Source organism: Procambarus clarkii, chromosome 15 (assembly GCF_040958095.1).
Source record: "Procambarus clarkii isolate CNS0578487 chromosome 15, FALCON_Pclarkii_2.0, whole genome shotgun sequence".
In the NCBI taxonomy this organism is placed as follows: domain Eukaryota; kingdom Metazoa; phylum Arthropoda; class Malacostraca; order Decapoda; family Cambaridae; genus Procambarus; species Procambarus clarkii.
In genome coordinates this window covers 11,357,367-11,380,448 of record NC_091164.1, presented here as the reverse complement: position 1 = coordinate 11,380,448, position 23,082 = coordinate 11,357,367, and the positions used below count along the sequence as shown (strand labels likewise).

Below are 23,082 nucleotides of genomic sequence, written 5' to 3'. Positions count from 1 at the left end.
TCTTAAGATAAGCATCTTATTGCTTCGTAATTACAATTATTACTTAACCTATACCAATTATAGGTTAGGTAATAATTGTAATTACGAAACAATAAGATGCTTATCTTAAGATACTAACAAGGTTAGGTAAGCTCGGTGTTTTCTATGAATCTTTTTTAAGGGTATCTATTATGTTAAGTATGTCACCTATGCACATATTTAATAAGTCAATATTGACTTATTAAGTTTGCGAGAACGGGTTGGATTGTGCTTACAAACTCCCTCATAATTCCCTTGTAAACCTCTTGTAAATCCCTTGTAAACCCCCTTGTAAATCCCACGTAAATACTGTTTTGGAGAACCTCGAACAACTCGGCAAGAGAACAAAAGAACATAAATGCAGCGTACCGAAAAGTCAGGATTCGAACACTGTGTTGGTTTATTTGAGAGATTTAAACCATCATATAACAAGATAAAATTATTTGAAAATTATTAATGTAAATCTGCAATTAAGACATAACTGAGTCTTCTTGCATTAAAAGCAGTGAATTGTGTAATCAATTTGAAAACTTCATGTCATGCCAAACCACATCCTGTAGCCAACTATTTATGATTCTTACTCTATGTCGAAGTGTTTATATATATATATATATATATATATATATATATATATATATATATCCTCACCCCTTGTTTTTGTGTACTCACTTGTGGATACTTTATATATACATACATATTGTCAAGCACATATATATATATTGTCAACCATAATACCGTGGATAATAACATTTCTTTCACCTGGGCACTAGGAGGCTCGAACACCCGACTTTCAGCATGGGAGACGAGCGCGCCATCAACTGGGCTGCAAGCTATTGCCACAGTCACAGCCCACTCGATAGAGCGCACGTCGCCCATGCTGGAGGTCGGGTGTTCGAGCCTCCTAGTGCCCAGGTGAATGAATATTATATATATATATATATATATATATATATATATATATATATATATATATATATATATATATATATATATAATTACATTTCTTTATTAAAAAAAACACTTTTAGCTCTATTCTTATCATATTTTTTCTATCATCTCTCTTTATCAGTCTGTCTGTATCTCTTGTTATGTTTTTCTCTCTATAACAGTCTATTCGTTTGCATATGGTATGTAGTGCCTTCATACTTTTTAATATCCTTCTCCTCTCTCTCTCTGCTCGCTATTTTTACTCTTCTGTACCTTTCCTGATCTTTTCTATATCCTTCCTTTCTTCCCCTCCCGTCCATCCCCTCCTTCCCTCCGAGCCGTGAGGGAGGGTGCCACCTCCAACAGGTCTCACCGGCTCACCACAATAACAGGCTTGTGGCACCGTATGGCTCTCAAGCTCGGGGTCGTGAGCCCGTCCAGCGCCAGCAGCGGCCGCCTTCACCACCACCACCACCACCACCACCTTGCCCCTGATGCTCTAACTTGTCCAATGCGTGTATCTGCAGGTGGCGGCCACAGCGGCACTTACCTAGACACAGCCCTTGGTCAGGGTGAGTTGCTGGCCAACCATCAAGCAATCAGCAATCGCAGCTTCCTTGAAGGTAGCCTCGCCAACCTCCGCTCAGTGCCGCGTTCCTCTAATGGTCTTCATACATTCACGTTGATTTATTTTTTCCAATTCTTCTTCGTTCATCATCCATCTCTCCGCTTGTGCTGTGGGTCGGGAGGAACCTGTGACGTAGTCCCACTCTCAGCTGCTTATTATTAATTGCGTATTTATTTACAATTTTGGTAGTAGTTCCATTGTGGCAGTTTAGCTCAGGATTTTGTTTTTCTTTACGCTTTTGTACCTCAAGCGACTAATGTGCTGTTCCAGTCTGATAGTTTGCAGGTGGAGCTGGTCCTCGGTGCGCTGTCATCCTGCCTCCGGTCCTCTATGCCACACATAATAGGACCCCTGCCTTGTGCTACACACTCCTTGCTTCTCTTAGTTAACCAGCGCTGCCTCGCGTAACGAGACGCTACCTCGCGTAACGAGACGCTGCCTCGCATAACGAGACGCTACCTCGCATAACGAGACGCTGCCTCGCATAACGAGACGGTACCTCGCGTAACGAGATGCTGCCTCGCATAACGAGACGCTACCTCGCGTAACGAGACGCTGCCTCGCATAACGAGAGGCTACCTCGCGTAACGAGACGCTGCCTCGCGTAACGCGCTGCTGCCTCGCGTAACGCGCTGCTGCTTCGCGTTACGTACCCGCGCTTTGAGCTGAGCGGCCCTGCCTCCAGTTATAAACCTATCTGCTTTAGAGTTAAGCGTTAAGCTTCACAGTACCTGCTTCGCGCCGCGTGTCCGTGACTTCATGTTCCTGCCTAGCGCTGCCCCTCTCACTGACTTGCACTTGGTGTGAAGCAACACTGGTACTCTCACTGGCATTACTTCCCATCTCTCATGGGATTTGTTTTCTTTGTAAACAAAGCGACATTGATCCTAATACTGAACAGAGGTGCTTGTACATGCTTACCTACAGTAATATAACCTACATCTACATTTGACCGAGGAATATTTTATATATATATATATATATATATATATATATATATATATATATATATATATATATATATATATATATATATATATATATATATATATATATATATTCGAAGAACTCGCCGTTTCACTCTACCTATGAGTATTCGCTTCTCCTATCACCCTTTGTTTGTATTATTTAACACCATACATTAAACATCGTATCTATGAACATTTGAGCATCACTTATCATGCAGTATTGCCCCTTAGACAAATTCCATCCACTACAAGATTACTGTGAAATCCCAGAGTCACCGTAGTAGCGATTTCACTGTACTAACTTGGTTTGTTTTTTTTTGTTTTTTTTTGCAGTACGAGCCTTAATAATCTATTCAAATTGCTAGAATGAGACCAGAGTTGAACTTGTTGAATAAGTCCTCGAATCTAATGCTCATTAATTTCGTGGCCTGAAAGTTGGTTGTTTGGTCTTTATTTTGTTTAATTTACATTTTCACTTGATTTTATTTGTTTTTGCAATTTAAGTGATATTGATTTTTATAATTATTTTGACTTTTTATTTAGATGGTTAATTTGTTTTCTGAGTGAATTTGATCGCTTTACTGATGATGGAGTAATATCTCCAGACGTTTGTATGCTTTGAAAAATAAATTAAAAGTATACACGTATTTTTATCTTCATATGTTGAAAATGAAGTATATTAGAGCATATATCAATGGAGATAATAACCTCACAATATTGAAAACACAAAAAACGTAACCCAAACCGGAACCCTCTTCAGCAGTGAGCGAAGATGATGATTGATGAAGATTAAGCCACCCAAAAGGTGGCACGGGCATGAATAGCCCGTAAGTGGTGGCCCTTTTGAGCCATTACCAGTATCAAGAGCTGATACTGGAGATCTGTGGAGGTGCGACTGCACCCTGCGTGACGGGAGATGTCTCCCGTCAGAGCGAGAATGACAACAGTTGCTGCTTTCATAGCATCAAGTCTGGTATTCTGAGAGCAAGAATAAGCATTATGTCGTAATCTCCGTGTTACATAATCGCTCAAGTATCAAACCTGCACACGGAGTACTTCAAGACATGTGTCTTCTCTCAGATCAAACCTCGACGCTACTTGATTTGGTACAGATACGCGGGTGACATCTTGAGACTCGAGTGTTCAACCTCACAAGTATAAAATAAGAAGTTGAATGGGAGTCAGATGATAAATTACACGTACAAGACATGTTAGTGACAAGATGTAACACCTCTTGGGGAGCCGATCGGCCGAGCGGACAGCACACTGGACTTGTGATCTTGTGGTCCTGGGTTCGATCCCAGGCGCCGGCGAGAAACAATGGGCAGAGTTTCTTTCACCCTGTCAGCTGTCACGGGCTGCTTCCTGGGGGGTGGGGGCCTGGTCGAGGACCGGGCCGCGGTGATACTAAAGCCCCCGAAATCATCTCAAGAAGATATAACCTCACTGACCTTCAGCGTTTACAGAATAGATACATATACAGGTAACTCGTCAGCCGGTTCTCCCGAGCTGTTGTTGTTATAGATTTAGCTACTCGAAACAAGTTCCAAGTAGCACGGGCTATGGTGAGCCCGTAACTTACCTGGCACAGGAGCGGGGGCAAGTAGCACGGGCTATGGTGAGCCCGTAACTTACCTGGCACAGGAGCGGGGCAAGTAGCACGGGCTATGGTGAGCCCGTAGCTTACCTGGCACAGGAGCGGGGCAAGTAGCACGGGCTATGGTGAGCCCGTAACTTACCTGGCACAGGAGCGGGGGCAAGTAGCACGGGCTATGGTGAGCCCGTAACTTACCTGGCACAGGAGCGGGGGCAAGTAGCACGGGCTATGGTGAGCCCGTAACTTACCTGGCACAGGAGCGGGGCAAGTAGCACGGGCTATGGTGAGCCCGTAACTTACCTGGCACAGGAGCGGGGGCAAGTAGCACGGGCTATGGTGAGCCCGTAACTTACCTGGCACAGGAGCGGGGGCAAGTAGCACGGGCTATGGTGAGCCCGTAACTTACCTGGCACAGGAGCGGGGGCAAGTAGCACGGGCTATGGTGAGCCCGTAACTTACCTGGCACAGGAGCGGGGGCAAGTAGCACGGGCTATGGCGAGCCCGTAACTTACCTGGCACAGGAGCGGGGGCAAGTAGCACGGGCTATGGTGAGCCCGTAACTTACCTGGCACAGGAGCGGGGGCAAGTAGCACGGGCTATGGTGAGCCCGTAACTTACCTGGCACAGGAGCGGGGGCAAGTAGCACGGGCTATGGTGAGCCCGTAACTTACCTGGCACAGGAGCGGGGGCAAGTAGCACGGGCTATGGTGAGCCCGTAACTTACCTGGCACAGGAGCGGGGGCAAGTAGCACGGGCTATGGTGAGCCCGTAACTTACCTGGCACAGGAGCGGGGGCAAGTAGCACGGGCTATGATGAGCCCGTAGTGGATTTACCAACCCGTTCTCGCAAATTCGTAAAGTCAATATTGACTTATTAACTACGTGCATAGGTGATATACTAAACATAATAGATACCCTTAAAAAGATTCATAGAAAACACCGACCTTACCTAACCTTGTTAGTATCTTAAGATAAGCATCTTATTGCTTCGTAATTACAATTATTACTTAACCTATACCTATTATAGGTTAGGTAATAATTGTAATTAGGAAGCAATAAGATGCTTATCTTAACATACTAAGTAGGTTAGGTAAGGTCGGTGTTTTCTATGAAGCTTTTCAAGGGAAACTATTATGTTAAGTATGTCACCTATGCACATATTTAATAAGTCAATATTGACTTACTAAATTTGCGAGAACGGGTTGGGATTTACCTGGCACAGGAGCGGTGCTGTTCTCCCGAGCGTTCCCAACGTCACTAAACCGTTGTATCAAAATGCCCGAACTTAACGTACCCGCGGACTGAAAACGGGACATCAAGCCAATTTCGCAAGCCGCAATCATATTTAGTACATCAGTTTGGCATTTGGGAAATTTTACATCAAAATGCTTACTCTTCAGGAGCGAGGGTTGAATTATCTCAGTTACTTTAGCAGTCATGCAATGTATAAAGTATTGATGCAGGCGATGAGTCACAATAACGTGGCTAAAGTAAGTTGACCAGACCACACACTAGAAGGTGACGGGACGACGATTGATTGATTTTGATTGTTGCCGCCGAAGGCGGTTAGTTTATTGTGCACCCCATACTCATCCTGTGAGCGGTAGCGCAAAAGCATTACAGAGGGCACAAAAGGTCTTTATCAGACCTCATCTTAGATTATTACATAAATAATTTCTTGACGTTTCGGTCCGTCCTGGACCATTCTCAAGTCGATTGTCGGACCATTCTCACAATCGACTTGAGAATGGTCCAGGACGGACCGAAACGTCGTCGTCCCTTCACCTTCTAGTGTGTGGTCTGGTCAACTAAAGTATTGATGCTTCGGGTCTTTTTCTAAGAGCACTGTGAATCTGTAGCGTTCAGGGGTTAGACATTGAAATTAACAACATATAGAAACAACTCAATAAAGCAGGATATCTTAATTAGTTTCTTGGCGAAGCTTTCAAAGTTGGCGAAGCTTTCAAAGTTGGCGAAGCTTTCAAAGTTGGCGAAGCTTTCAAAGTTGGCGAAGCTTTCAAAGTTGGCGAAGCAAATTTCTACCAGACTGACACACCACTAGCCAGAGATTGCTTCCAAGAACAGCTTGGTATTCCCTATAGTTCTAACTAGAGCATACTACTAAGAACTTGAGTGAAATAGGAAAAAAAACAGAATGGAGTTTCAGTTAGCCAAACAAAGTTGGCAATGAATTAGTGAACGTCTATCAGAAAAAAAGGTTAAGGCTGAGGGCGCCGGTGTCTATCTTCTTGAGATAATCTTGAGTTATCTTGAGATGATTTCGGGGCTTTTTAGTGTCCCCGCGGCCCGGTCCTCGACCAGGCCTCCACCCCCAGGAAGCAGCCCGTGACAGCTGACTAACACCTAGGTACCTATTTTACTGCTAGGTAACAGTGGCATAGGGTGAAAGAAACTCTGCCCTTTGTTTCTCGCCGGCGCCTGGGATCGAACCCAGGACCACAGGATCACAAGTCCAGCGTGCTGTCCGCTCGGCCGACCGGCTCCCGTCTACAAGATTTCCTGCAAATAACTGCAATATGGCCAATAAAGTACAGCATTAAACAAGCACGTACCAGCGCCAACTCACTAAAATTATATTGGATAATTCTTGTATAATCTATCCCCAACACTGTGGCTTCAAAATAAGTATAATCGAATCTACTTCTTTAATTATGAGTCTAAACTTTTAATATCTTCTCGGGCGAGAATGGATTTGCTGAGCGATTATGTAAGAGGTTACTACCTACGGCTTGCCCTTGTTCCCAGGTTACTTGATTTCACTCCATAAAAGCCACTTACTACAGTCATTCTCACTCACTGCTGAAGAGGATCCAGTTTGGAACTGAAATATTCCACCTATGTTTCTTGTGATTTCAAAAGTAGTGGGTTATTATTCCACACAGACACACACACACACACACACACACACACACACACACACACACACACACACACACACACACACATGTATGCATGTATATATATATATATATATATATATATATATATAAATATATATACATGCATACTAACACATGTATTGGAATGCCTGTCAGTCGGCCCGAGGTTAGAGGCCAGATACTTGGGGCTAGAGCTTGCCTCACCCAATTTTAATAGTAATTGTTGTTGGGTATGTGCCCAACACTGGTGAGACGAGGTTGGCAAGAAGGAAGCAAGTGCCAATTGAAACAATGCCAAAGTAAACCCCACGACGAATCTTGCAGTATCATATTATGTCGATTCGGAAATTTTCCTATATTGTAAAACATTAAACAATGACATCAACAAATTCAATCAGACTCGAATTATATCAGTCTGTAATGTGTGTGTTTGTGACTTCATCAACATGACTTCACCCCTCACTGATTGTACCCAGGTCGACTCTCCACGAGTCTACCTGGGTACCTCTTTATACATCTCTCCCACTGCTTCAGGTTCACATGTATCCCACCTCTCTCTCTCTCTCTCTCTCTCTCTCTCTCTCTCTCTCTCTCTCTCTCTCTCTCTCTCTCTCTCTCTCTCTCTCTCTCTCTCTCTCTCTCTCTTTCTGTCCCTCCAAACTCCACACCCCCTTCCCTTTCATATACCCTTACCACCAGAGACAAAAACACAGGCAGAGAAATAGGGAGAGACAAAGAACCAGAGAGAGACAGTCACAGACTGAAAGAGAAGGCATGTGTTGACAAACGTTGGAGTGAGGTATATGCTCAAATATATTATCATTACTTCTCATGTCTTGAATTGGTTTTCCGAGAAATAATGTCGGGTTGACCCGCTCATTACTTCTTCCGGGCACCGCCGGGTACCCTATCTAGTGATTTTATATATACATATATACACACATATTATATATATATTTGTTTACCCATAACTCTTGTTGAGTAGAACTTCAACACCGCAAGCTATCACAACCCGTCCTAAGAGAGCGTCGCATCTTGACGTATGCTTTACCTAGATGGCAAAAACTGTCTTACAATAATATGGTAGCGGCTCGCCAAGTTGACATACTGTCCCATTTTTTTGTGTTCCTTGGTTAGGTTAGGTTAGGAGAGGGACCTTTAGTACGACAGTTTCTTGACGTTGGGAATGCTTGCAAGAACGGGCTGCATATTCGACTGTCGCTGGCCATATTCACATTAACTCGCGTTTTCAAACAATATCTTTCTCTGCTCCTGTCTGTCGTTTCCTTCTCTGTTAATACACAGTTTTCTTCAGTCATAAAACATTATTAAGTATTATCAGCTTTCTTTATATATATATATATATATATATATATATATATATATATATATATATATATATATATATATATATATATATATATATATGTACATATATATATATATATATATATATATATATATATATATATATATATATATATATATATGTTCATTTCATTTCATGTAATGTTCATTTCTTATCCTCCGAAGTTTTCTCACTCAAAGTACCTCTCCTTGCCTTCAAGTTCTGTCTCCTTGAGTCCAAGCTTGGGCAAGCCCTTGCACCCTCTCTTTCGTTACCTCTCTGAAGCTCACTCTTCTAATATCTCTCCTACCTCTCATTCCCCAACTGGAGTCTTCTTTATTTAAAAGCAAAGGTGCAAAGCCTTGTCTCTTGGTCCTATACTTTACCTCTCACATGACTCGGTCCTCCCTTCCATTTAGCCGATGTCTTCACTAAACGCGAACTAGTCACTATGCATATTTTTCCCTGTGATTCTTAAGCCATTAACCACCTCTGTCCCTTTCTTCAGCATTACCTGTATGTCTTACAGGCATCTGGGTCACTACTTGTTCAGTAATCTAACTTGCTGCTTTTTTCAGGCATAAGGTCTACCACTCATGTAGTGGCGTGAGGCTTCTGGCTCTAAGGCTCTCCTGCCATCGGGAGTCTCGTGGCGCTCGTCTGGACGCAGCGTTCACCTTTTGTTTCTGCAACATTGCGCCTCTCATTATACCCTTCCCCATCATCCATCTCTCTCTCTCTCTCTCGTTCTCCTTTCTCCTATCACCTTATCTTTGGAGTCTACAGCCACATGTTTCAACATCTGCTAAGCCGGCCAAAAATAGCGCAACTCTTCCGGCTATTTCCACTCAGAATTAAGCGTTCGGTCAGTTGTTCGTCACTTTATTCTACGGCCGACCCGTCATCTCTCATCGAGGCACCACCGCTATCACTACCAACGAAACTCTTCATTTTCACTACAATTTATATACAGTTTTTCCAGCGAAAAAAAATTGAATCTTGGACAAATATTACTTTCCAGATCTTCTAATAAGAATCGGTTTAACTCTTCTTGGGCTTCTTTGTTGCTTTTTGAAGAAGTATTTTTCAGAGAAAGATTTTTTCTGTGTAATATGGTTCTTTCTCTCTCTCTCTTGGTCTCCCTCTTCTCTTTTCTCTCTCTCTTCTCTCTCTCTCTCTCTCTCTCTCTCTCTCTCTCTCTCTCTCTCTCTCTCTCTCTCTCTCTCTCTTCAATCCTCTTCGTTCTTGGTTAAATAATCATCACTTCCCAATAAGTCTCTGTGTCGCACCTTAGTGAAGCTTGTCTTAACTCCCAGTAGAGAATAGAGATCCTTGCTGAGTGCATGAACACCCTGTAGTGAGCCCGCTGACTAACCTCTGCTCCCGCTCAGCTCAATCTGCGCCCGCTGACTAAGCTTGGTGTGTTTTACTTGCTATCTTGCGAGTTAAAGTTTGAGCTAATCCAAAAAAAAAAAATGTGACAATGCCATGTATTTCTGTCACATATGTAGAGATTGTGTTTTTATGTAATACTGTAATTTGGTACTATTCTTCAATTATTATTTACTTACGTTATAGACCCAAGACATAGTGCACTAGATCTTATAGATGCACACACACTTTAGTGAAGCACGACTCTGAAAATTCTCTGCCGGAATGTAGGAAGTGCAACTTGATTTATAATGTTCTAAATTCTTCCTCGTGGTTCCCTGAAGACTATATTAGGCTATATTAATACCAGCGGTAGTTAATACGACCATTAAGAATACTTAAGAACCCCCTTTAACGTTTATACTGTGTGTGTGTGTGTGTGTGTGTGTGTGTGTGTGTGTGTGTGTGTGTGTGTGTGTGTGTGTGTGTGTGTGAGTGTGAGTGTGAAATGTTGCAATGATGATTAGCGTGTCTTGTGATGGTTCCCGAGGATGGTGGTGGTCGTGGTTCGAGGGAGGTGGTCGTGGCTCCTGAGGGAGGTGGTCGTGGTTCGAGGGAGGTGGTCGTGGTTCCCGAGGGTGGTGGTCGTGGTTCGAGGGAGGTGGTCGTGGCTCCTGAGGGAGGTGGTCGTGGTTCCCGAGGGAGGTGGTCGTGGTTCCTGAGGGAGGTGGTCGTGGTTCCTGAGGGAGGTGGTCGTGGTTCCTGAGGGAGGTGGTCGTGGTTCCTGGGGGAGGTGGTCGTGGTTCCTGAGGGAGATGGTCGTGGTTCCTGAGGGAGGTGGTCGTGGTTCCTGAGGGTGGTGGTCGTGGTTTCTGAGGGAGGTGGTCGTGGTTCCTGAGGGTGGTGGTCGTGGTTCCTGAGGGAGGTGGTCGTGGTTCCTGAGGGAGATGGTCGTGGTTCCTGAGGGAGGTGGTCGTGGTTCCTGGGGGAGGTGGTCGTGGTTCCTGAGGGAGGTGGTCGTGGTTCCTGAGGGAGATGGTCGTGGTTCCTGAGGGAGGTGGTCGTGGTTCCTGAGGGTGGTGGTCGTGGTTTCTGAGGGAGGTGGTCGTGGTTCCTAAGGGAGGTGGTCGTGGTTCCTGGGGGAGGTGGTCGTGGTTCCTGGGGGAGGTGGTCGTGGTTCCTGAGGGAGGTGGTCGTGGTTCCTGAGGGAGGTGGTCGTGGTTCCTGAGGGAGGTGGTCGTGGTTCCTGAGGGAGGTGGTCGTGGTTCCTGAGGGAGGTAGTCGTGGTTCCTGAGGGTGGTGGTCGTGGTTCCTGGGGGAGGTAGTCGTGGTTCCTGGGGGAGGTGGTCGTGGTTCCTGAGGGAGGTGGTCGTGGTTCCTGAGGGAGGTGGTCGTGGTTCCTGAGGGTGGTGGTCGTGGTTCGAGGGAAGTGGTCGTATTCCGGGGGAAGGTGGCCGTGGTTCCTGAGGGGTGGTGGTCGTGGTTCGAGGGAAGTGGTCGTGGTTCTGAGGCAGGTGGTCGTGTTTCCTGAGGGAGGTGGTCGTGGTTCCTGAGGGTGGTGGTCGTGGTTCCCGAGGGAGGTGGTCGTGGTTCCTAAGGGAGGTGGTCGTGGTTCCCGATGGAGGTGGTCGTGGTTCCTAAGGGAGGTGCTCGTGGTTCCTTAGGGAGGTGCTCGTGGTTCCTAAGGGAGGTGGTCGTGATTCGAGGGTGGTGGTCGTGGTTCCTATGAGAGGTGCTCGTGGTTCCTGAGGGAGGTGGTCGTGGTTCCTGAGGGAGGTGGTCGTGGTTCCTGAGGGTGGTGGTCGTGGTTCCTGAGGGTGGTGGTCGTGGTTCGAGGGAAGTGGTCGTGGTTCTGAGGGAGGTGGTCGTGGTTCTGAGGGAAGTGGTCGTGGTTGTTAGCCATGGTGGACATGTAGCCCCACACCAAAATAGAATATGAGGGTTCTCTCTCTGATGGGCACTGAGCTGAGACAAGGCTCTCTTAATGCCATTAACTTCATTGAGTCTTGTATGCCAACCCCTGGACCATCTGGGGTTGCATTCCAAATTGGTCAACTACCATCTTGATGCAAATAAACTTGTCTTCAGTGTGAAATGGGGCACCAAGGTGGAGGGCCACTGCTATACAGAGGGGTTTCTGGATCTAGACACATGCCTCTTGCAGACATAGGTACTGCCAAAAGAAAATCCCCTGCATGGGGGGCACTCACCGCCCTAATGCAAGCTTTCTTATGTTGCGATGTTGGCGCCTGGAACATGGCACCCCCTATCTTTTCCACCACTGGGTTGTCCCAACTGGACTATTTTCGTTTTCTGTTGGGTCTGGGTTGGGTGCTGGAGCTGCAAGAGAATCCCACTGATTCAAACACCTAATAAGAGCAGGATCGTGTATCCCTGCCAAATCACACAGAAGTTCTGGTAGGATTTTTGTTGCTAGGTTGTTCGTTGCAAAGGAAGAAAGGAAAGCTGGTAGAGTAATGTGGGAGGAAGTGTGAACACTGTGGCTACCAAGTCTGATGGGAAGGGTTGCTTGTTCTCACTGAGAACTGTCCAACAGGATCTTGTGAACCTTTTCTAACATGCACTGCAAAAGGGTGTCATACTCGCTTTCTTATTTCGGAGGAAGGAATAGTGCCCAACCACTTGGGCTGGACAGTAGAGCGAAGGTCTCACTTCGTACAGGTCTGCGTTCAATCCCGACAGTCCAAGTGGAGGGGCACCATTCCTTCCTCCCATCCCATCCCAAATCCATATCCTGATCCCTTCCCTTCCTTACACAATTTACAGGTTAAAAATCAACATGAGATCGGCAAGATCAGTTCACAACTGAATGACCCCAGGTTCGATTCTCGCACAGCAAGAAGTATGGCTACATTTCCTTACAACTGATACCTCTGTTCACCTAGCAGTAAATAGGTACTGGAAGTTGGGTAACTGCTCTGGGTTATATACTTGGGAAGGTCAGTAGTTGGCCTTGGAAGACCTTGATGAGCCTAACAGGCTTCCTGTCCATGATAATGGGAAAACTGTCAAAAATGGAACCGATAAATTCCTAGACTGGAATAGAAGGGCCGCTCCCACCACAAGAATAAATTATACACCAGGAAAATTTCCTGATCCTCAGCACACATTAGAGTCTGTGGTTCAACCCCATTCTCACACAATGGACAAATGCTTGTTACTCCACCAGCCAACGACATGTTTATGAATGAAAAACTCTCTATACACGACTCGCAACTAATGACTTACGAAAATTCAACCCGTCTTCCAGCAATACCGTCCATCTGGCGGACGACCTCGAAGATGCATTCATAAATTTTAACGCACTGTTTATTTAAAACATAAGTTTTCTGTACTGTAAATAAATACAATTATTATTATTAATAAATATATATATATATATATATATATATATATATATATATATATATTAGCTTATTTTGTATATTTTGACATAGGTTAGGTGTTTAGGTTCTCTTGGTAATGTGTGGGATGACGTATTTATGCTTGTAGTATGTGGGTGAAGCATTCACAGAGTTGGGATTCGAACAGAGGTCATGAGTGAAGCACTTTTCGATAAATGTTTGAATGTCATCAGGCGTGAGTCACGTGCAAAGTGTTTTTCATTCATAAACTGGATTAATGAGCATCTTTGTTTATAAGAACAAACACTATTTTGTTGACGTCTTCTGTTCAAAACCTCCCCCCCCCCACTGTAAATGTTCAGCCTATCTTCATCAACAATAACCAAATGATAAAATGGGCCTCTCATCGAGTAAATTCCATGACATCATCAGTAAGTCTTCACCTTACTACAGGCAAACTCTGGTGCGTTGAATTTGCTTTTATTTTTCCCGGATATAGTGCCTAATGTTTAAAAAAAAAAAAAAAATTATACTAGGTCGACCTGGTGCCAGGGTCGGCAGCAATTTCATGGGGGTCACCTTGGGCATCACCGACTCATTAATGGGAGCAATAGGTCCGAATCTTACCTACCCTCTCATGCTGGTTACCTCAATCAGCAAGCAGTGTTGGATGAGGCTAAACCAAAGGGGTCTAGCCTCCAACCTTGGACAAGCAGGCATCTTCCTTTAATTGGTTTAGATGTATTTAAATTTGAGAAAACACCGATTTTGAAAACATAGTGTGTTAAAAATTATTTAATGCATCTTTTGGGTCGGCCACTGCTTTGGGTGGTCGGCCGAGCGGACAGCACGCGGGACTTGTGATCCTGTGGTCCTGGGTTCGATCCCAGGCGCCGGCGAGAAACAATGGGCAGAGTTTCTTTCACCCTATGCCCCTGTTACCTTGCAGTAAAATAGGTACCTGGCTGTTAGTCAGCTGTCACGGGCTGCTTCCTGGGGGTGGAGGACTGGTCGAAGACCGGGCCGCGGGGACACTAAAAAAGCCCCGAAATCATCTCAAGATCTCAAGAAGATCCCCAAAACATATTTTTTATTTATTATTTTCTACCACAGACGTGGCCACAAATTTACAATGCTAAGCAGCATATATACATTTTCTTCTGTCCTCCATGGACAGGGTTAGAGATGTGTTAAACATATAGTTCAAGGGTTTATTGAACAGTCAACCACAGAATGTGATTCGGTGCTTTTAAAATGCTAAGCTAACCTACATACGTAAATACAGAAACATTGACCAAATGCTGGTTAATTCTGCAGCCATACTACCTTTTTATAGTGGAAAAATTGATCATGTTCAACCTATTGTTTCATCCACTTTCTGTAAATACAAATAATTACCAACACAACTAAAACACTTCTTCTCTCTTCCATTAGGCATAACTATACACAAACTAGAATGTATAATAATTTGAGAAAATAGGTTTGATTTCACAGTACAATAAATATTTTGAAAGTTCCTTTAGTGATAGAAACAGATTGGAAGAGCAAACTCTGAGGACGTGTTGAATAGATCGTTTAAAGACTTTCTATCCAAAACATTTTTTCAGAAAAAATAATAGGAGTACACTGTAATTTGATTTAATATTAATTTTAAATTTTTTTGCCATTTTTAGCATTGATTTTGGTTCCTTCGAGATATTTTCAAATGAGAACATTTGAATAGCTACATAGCTAAGACCTGACCTGACTGGATGTCAGTAATATGTAATAAAAATAATGGCATGCACCATAGGCTCATCCACATTGTTTATATGAAAATTGTGAGCGTTATTTCGTGGATCACAATATGATAATAAATACGTCTTATGTCATTTCCAATAACGGTTTCCATTGTCGGGGACAGAGAGCCTGTTAGCTTCACCGAGATCCTCCTTGGTTAACGACTGACCTTCAGAGGATGCCACCCACAACAGTTGACTAACTCCCAGGTATTTCTTTAAATGCTAGGCGAACAAAGGCATCAAGTGTAAGGAAACATGCCCAAACGTCTCAGCCTACACGGACATCAAACACTAGGCTATACTTCTGTGAGCCGACTACAATGTGAAGCATCAGTCATACCCATTACCCAAGTATACACTACACACAAGATGTTCACTAACAAAGTGTAGAACCTGCCTAACCTTACCAACCCTAACTTAACCGAGTCTAACTTAAGCTAATAAATTCTAGCCTAACGATATAAATGGGTTTAACAATCAGAAAAAGATTTCTCGGACCGTCTTATGTACGATTTCCCAATACCTCTTGGCGAAGGAAAGTAATTCTGCGAGTAATATTAGTAAGGAAAACTGAAATTTCTGGGGTTATCCTTTTATGGCTAATGTTTTAGTTCATCTCAATAACTTGGTAATTGTTGTCTAGGCAATAATAATAATAAATAAACCGACTCTAATAACGACATAATAACAATAACAGTGAAATAAATCGAATATGTATTAATATCAATAACAATACCACACATATATGTCGTACTTAATAGCCAGAACCACATTACCTGTCCTAGTCAGCAAGACCCGATTTGCTTAACACCCAAAACGTTTTTCTCTATTAAATATATATTTCCAAATTGGTTCATTCCTAATATTAATATATTATATACTACACGTGAATTACTGACTTCGGTTAGTTTAGGATAGTGTTCAAATTTCTCATCGAGATTTGACTCCAAAAATCCCAAATATATATAATACAACGAATTATTTCTTAGGCAACTCTGGCTATTAGGTACGACATATTATATATATATATATATATATATATATATATATATATATATATATATATATATATATATATATATATATATATATGTAGGCATCCTTCAGTCTCGGGAGACTATGGAGTTGCGCCCTAGTTGTCAATCCTGGTGCAGCGTCTGGTGTGACTGATGAGGCCAATCCGAGAGTGGCAGTCCATCCCACACCGAGCACAAACGAAGTCCGATTCTGGTCTGTCTTCCTGGCTACCGGCTTTCCTTCTCTGTCTCTTTGCCTCCGATTCCTTGGCAAGTGACTCCTCGAACTTGGAGAGACCTCGTTGAACAGACTGCCTCCAGGTTGAACGGTCTGCAGCCAGTGTCTCCCATATAGCAAGATCGACGTCCATGGCTTTCAGGTCCCTTTTGCATACGTCTTTGTACCGTAGCTGGGGCTTGCCTGTTGGACGCTTTCCCTGCCTCAGCTCTCCATACAGGAGATCCTTGGGGATCCTGCCGTCGCCCATTCGCACAACGTGCCCGAGCCAGCGCATTCGTCTCTGTTTCAGCATTGAAACAGTTTCTCTGTTTCACGATATATATATATATATATATATATATATATATATATATATATATATATATATATATATATATATATATATATATATATATATATATGTCGTACCTAGTAGCCAGAACGCACTTCTCAGCCTACTATGCAAGGCCCGATTTGCCTAATAAGCCAAGTTTTCCTGAATTAATATATCTTCTCTAATTTTTTTCTTATGAAATGATAAAGCTACCCATTTCATTATGTATGAGGTCAATTTTTTTTTATTGGAGTTAAAATTAACGTAGATATATGACCGAACCTAACCAACCCTACCTAACCTAACCTTATTTTTGTCAGTGGTTAATTCGCTAAAAAATTTGCTCCTCAATCTGATGTTCTTAACATATCAAAGCAAAAACTTCCTTTGCCTTATGAACAAAATTGTTTGCTTTCGTAACCACGACACAAACTAGGCTTCAGTTTTAAAACTAAAACTAAGCCGACACAAACAATTAACCTCCAATATTTTTACTGATGACATTATTTTGGTTTCAATTTGTGCTGGATGCGGCTTGCGCGGTCTTCTAACAGCAGCCCGTGAGATAGTTTGATTGATTAATGAAGATTAAGCCACCCAAAAGGTGGCACGGGCATGAAAAGCCCGTAAGTGGTGGCCCTTTGGAGCCATTACCAGTATCAATAGATGATAATGGAGATCTGTGGAGGTGCGACTGCACCCTGCGTGACGGGAGATGTCTCCCGACTCCCAGCTCTGTGAAGCCAGGCTTTCTGAGAGTGGACCTGTGTTGGTCAGTGTAACTGACTTCTGTGAGGGATGGGGGGGGGGGGGTACCCATATTCGTCGTACATATAGATTCCATCCTGGGCCACGATTCATCAAGCGCTTATACATCCACTTACAAAACCTGTACATCTTTACACAATCATGGTGGCCTTGTTTACACTTAAAGAGTTAATATGCTCCGAACCATTAGGAGGTTATTTATAAGAATAACCATGTGTTATGTTTCAAAACTCTTAAACTGTTTAATAAATGTAATCAAACCCGCCATGATTGTTGAAAGATATACAGGTTTCGTAAGAGGATGCAAGTGTAGTAACCAATATACCAGAGCGACTCCTCACGTTATCATATTTCTCGTCTATAATACGGACGAGAAATATTTATATAAATATTAAACAATGTATTTACCGTTTCATACTGATAATGAAGCCTAGGTTCTTTTCACCTATAAAATGGGAACATTACTTTCTATTTTCGTATCTCTGGAAATTATCTCCCTTGGACAGACATTGTCGTGAACTTATTATCTGTGAGCTGCATTCAGATTCATAAGGAGCTTAAATTTGCCTACCAAGCAGTTGAATTAGTCCCTCAAACAACTTCACAGAAAAAATATTTCTTCCTTTCCTTCCTCAACAGGCAATAACCGTTGAAGTTTTCTGTTTAAGCCTCAATTCTAAATATTATAGATGTTACAGGTACGATACCGAGGTAGGTAAGGAATGCCATCACAGCTTAGAGCAGTAGGTGAACGTTTTCGATCCTTCTATATCACAGCATTCATATAAAAAACATTCACTGTATGGAAAGACTGACGATCCTGTGTCTCTTTCAGGCAGCAAGGACCTGCGGAGCTTGAGCGTGCCTGATGATGGTCTCACTCTGATAGGCGGAAGTCCATCGCCCCGTAGCGCTCGAAGAGACAGCTCGAAGTCGGCGCCGCTGTCCAGGTCTTCAAGCAGACGGACTGGCACTGCAGGTAGTAAGGGGTAAGAACTGGGGTCCTGCTACCCGAGGTTGACAAGTAAACCATACAGCAACCAATGGTGTCTCCCCTCCCCCCCTCTCCCCACCGCACCAACCTCATATGTTATGCTAATGCTGTCTAAGGCAATAGCACTCACTTCTCAGTTCAGTTGTGGCCTGATATAAGCATACAAGAACAATTCCTAACATAACGTCCGCTTCTGAATTAAAGTAGTGTATAACTAGTCTTGTCTGCAAGATGACTAGTGTGTGTATGTGTGTGTATTATATATATAAATATATATATATATATATATATATATATATATATATATATATATATATATATATATATATATATATATATACAGGCGATGAGTCACAATAACGTGGCTGAAGTATGTTGACCAGACCACACACTAAAAGTTGAAGGGACGACGACGTTTCGGTCCGTCCTAGACCATTCTCAAGTCGATTGTGAGAATGAGAACAATCGACTTGAGAATGGTCCAGGACGGACCGAAACGTCGTCGTCCCTTCAACTTTTAGTGTGTGGTCTGGTCAACAATATATATATATATATATATATATATATATATATATATATATATATATATATATATATATATATATATATATATATATGTCGTACCTAGTAGCCAGAAAGCACTTCTCAGCCTACTATGCAAGGCCCGATTTGCCTAATAAGCCAAGTTTTCCTGAATTAATATATTTTCTCTAATTTTTTTCTTATGAAATGATAAAGCTACCCATTTCCTTATGTATGAGGTCAATTTTATTTTATTGGAGTTAAAATTAACGTAGATATATGACCGAACCTAACCAACCCTACCTAACCTAACCTAACCTATCTCTATAGGTTAGGTTGGGTTAGGTAGCCGAAAAAGTTAGGTTAGGTTAGGTTAGGTAGGTTAGGTAGTCGAAAAATAATTAATTCATGAAAACGTGGCTTATTAGGCAAATCGGGCCTTGCATAGTAGGCTGAGAAGTGCGTTCTGGCTACTAGGTACGACATATATATATATATATATATATATATATATATATATATATATATATATATATATATATATATATATATATAATTATATATATATTATATATATATATTATATATATTATATATATATATATTATAAATATATTATATATATATATTATAAATATATTATATATATATATTATATATATATTATATATATACACTATATATATATATACTATATATATATATATTATATATATACATACACGATAGACTAAAATATTATAAAAAATCTATATTTTTTATGTAAATGTTTTAGTATGATGATGACATACTCCAAAATTATTTTAATTAGGTTTATGTATAGCAATAATTCTTCATCTTTTTTAGGTGTCAAAAGCTAAGAGAAATGTTAAATCTTGGAAATTAACAATTATGATACATTTATATAACGAAAAACGTCCCTTGACGTAAGCTACACTGACCTCAGGTGAACCCTTACACATTTACTGATGTAAGCCTCACCCTCAGAGATCAACTTAACCTATTTGCCCTGAACAACTAAAATGTACTTTATTTATCATGTTGCACTGTTTCCTCCTTTTCCTCAGATACTGCAAAACGTGACGAGTTTTATTTCTAATATTTTAAAATAGCTTGCAAATGACTTTTGAAAAAAGGCATTTTTCCCCCCCATCTTAAATCTCTATATATTTGGTTCTATATTGTAAAGCCCAATGCAGTTGATCACTTACATCTGGACCCTCTCACTTTCCTAAACAATTTGTCCACATTCAAACCATTAATCTAAAAAATAACCGAATATACATTGTTGACTAACGTATATGCTGAATCAAAGAATGTTTCAAAGGAACAAATCCACAAGGGCCGTGACGAGGATTCGAACCTGCGTCCGGGAGCATCCCAGACACTGCCTTAATCATTTGATGATTCACGTTAGTGTGATCTGTGTGTGTAATGTTTCAAAGTATTTATATTTGGCCCTTTACCTAGTGGTCTACGTCGTTGGCTTACAACCGAGGGCCCCTTAGTTCGCCTCACGCAGCACGACAGACACGGAGGAGCTCGTTTCCTTTCATCTGATGCCTCTGTACACCTACCAGGAAATAGGTACCAGGGAGTTAGCTAACTTGCGAGATGCATACTAGGGAGGGGTCAGTAATTGGCCAAGTGGGAGCTAGATCACCTTAAGCTACAGGCTTCTAGTGAATCGCTACGGACCTGCTACGGACCTGATGGAGCCGGTCGGCCGAGCGGACAGCACACTGGACTTGTGATCCTGTGGTCCTGGGTTCGATCCCAGGCGCCGGCGAGAAACAATGGGCAAAGTTTCTTTCACCCTATGCCCCTGTTACCTAGCAGTAAAATAGGTACCTGGGTGTTAGTCAGCTGTCACGGGCTGCTTCCTGGGGGTGGAGGCCTGGTCGAGGACCAGGACCGGGCCGCGGGGACACTAAAGCCCCGAAATCATCTCAAGATAACCTGCACCAGAGTTTCCTCTGGCTTCATCCTGGCCAGGCATAGTTCACTATCTTTCGGGTCCCAACATGTCTGCTCATGTTCCCTGAGAGCGGGAACCGTATCATAATTTAAATAAACATTGAGCAAGAATTCTCGGTGTTTCTTAATCCTGACAAGTCTGTCAGGATTAAGGTAAACATGTGATCGCATTCTCAGAGTTCTGCTCCACTCTCCGTCAAATTAGATTTTCAGCTGTCAATTATATTTCTCTCGCTTTAATAAACATATATTGTATTTTTCAGTTATACCATTTCATCCCTCGCAAAGTCGCAAAGTTGAGGTTTGAATATACGCTTCTCGGTGTTCATATGTTCTCTTGGGGGAAGTGGGGGTATCACCGCGGTGATTGTATTCCATGTGAGAGAAGGGGTACACCTGTGATTGTATTCCATATGAGAGAAGGGGTACACCTGTGATTGTATTCCATGTGAGAGAAGGGGTACACCTGTGATTGTATCCCACGTGAGAGAAGGGGTACACCTGTGATTGTATCCCACGTGAGAGAAGGGGTACACCTGTGATTGTATCCCACGTGAGAAAAGGGGTACACCTGTGATTGTATTCCATGTGAGAGAAGGGGTACACCTGTGATTGTATTCCATGTGAGAGAAGGGGTACACCTGTGATTGTATTCCATGTGAGAGAAGGGGTACACCTGTGATTGTATTCCATGTGAGAGAAGGGGTACACCTGTGATTGTATCCCATGTGAGAGAAGGGGTACACCTGTGATTGTATCCCATGTGAGAGAAGGGGTACACCTGTGATTGTATTCCACGTGAGAGAAGGGGTACACCTGTGATTGTACCCCATGTGAGAGAAGGGGTACACCTGTGATTGTATCCCATGTGAGAGAAGGGGTACACCTGTGATTATATCCCACGTGAGAGAAGGGGTACACCTGTGATTGTATCCCACGTGAGAGAAAGGGTACACATGTGATTGTATCCCAGGTGAGAGAAGGGGTACACCTGTGATTGTATCCCACGTGAGAGCAGAGGTACACCTCTCGCTGATTGTATTCCCCGATTCCCCAAGTTAATAAGTATTTATCAAAACAATTATTAATAATCTATTATTATAACAAAAATTGTCAACTAAAGACGCAATTACGTAATCAGCGTTAATAGTCGTCGTCAAGCGACGCAAACAATCGTTTCACTGTCGCTCCAAAGATTAGGTAATTAAAATCAAAACTAACTGTAATACCATGCTTATTAACAAAATGTAATCATCTGGTTCAAGAGCTAATGGGAAGTGTTCCAAAAAAATTTGTGTCGAGGTCCCCCCCCCCCCAAAAAGTTGAACTACTGAACCGCCCAAGAATGCACCCCCCCCCCCCCCACAACAGCTTGCCTAATTCCCGGGTACCTAGTTACTGCTCGGTGAACAGAGGCACTAGGTGAAAGGAACGTGTCAATCATTTCGGTCTCGTCCAGGGAATCGAACCCGAGATTCGAACACTGTAAGTCGAGAAAGAAGTCAACTGTACCACAAGGCATAACCCAAATTATATTTGATACCAGGTTTATTAAATTACAAGTTTTATCTTTCACAAATAAAAACGCCGTCATAAGTGCCAAAATTGTATGACTATGAGAAACTCGTTTCAAAATGCCTGGAAGGTCACGACCTCTCCGTAGGGTGCAGTCGCACCTCCACAGATCTCCAGTATCAGTTAATGATATTGGTAATGGCTCCAAAGGGCCACCACTTACGGGCTATTTATGCCCATGCTACCTTTTGGGTGGCTTAATCTTAATCAATCAATGCCTGGAAATAGATGCGGCGTCACGAAATAGATGGAAATAGATGGGGCGACCGACACGACCTCAGTCGTGTCGGTCGGCTGAGGACGATGGGCCTACCAGTCCAGTGGCCACAATATCCAAAAGTGACGCTAATTCAACGCCGAATCCACACTGATTCAAAGTCGAACCAACGCCACTCAGGATATTATGCCCACTGGGTTAGGGCTCATGGTACTGTCGCAGCAGCCAGGGGGTCAAAACTAGAAATAAAGGGTTAAGTCAATACTTTGAAGTGCATTAACGTGTTATTTACTGAAACTATGAAAGGATTATATAGCATAAATGTCACCGTTAGTTAAAAGTTAGCGGGTCTGTTAATGAGCTAATAAGTGAGTTAACAAGCGGATTCTCTATTGCAGTATTGGGAGTGCTCTACTGGCTATTGGGGCGCATCAAGGCTTTCTTGCCGCGGATCCGGAGAAGGTAAGCCAGGCCAGCTTGGTAGGGGTCGCTACTGCCACTGAGGGAGCCGCGAAGGAAGCCGACGATATGGACTGTGTCATCTTGCCGTTCTCCT

The 23,082-nt window shown here is 42.8% G+C and overlaps 1 protein-coding gene across 1 annotated transcript in view; it reads left to right on the top strand.

Annotated features, from left to right (window-relative positions):
* Nucleotides 1-23,082, top strand: part of LOC123759108 (bestrophin-4) — a 112,004-nt gene that overhangs the window by 86,160 nt on the left and 2,762 nt on the right. The window contains 2 exon segments of the mRNA XM_045743968.2: nt 18,077-18,230; nt 22,925-23,081. Of these exon segments, the coding sequence (XP_045599924.1) occupies nt 18,077-18,230; nt 22,925-23,081 (311 nt within the window).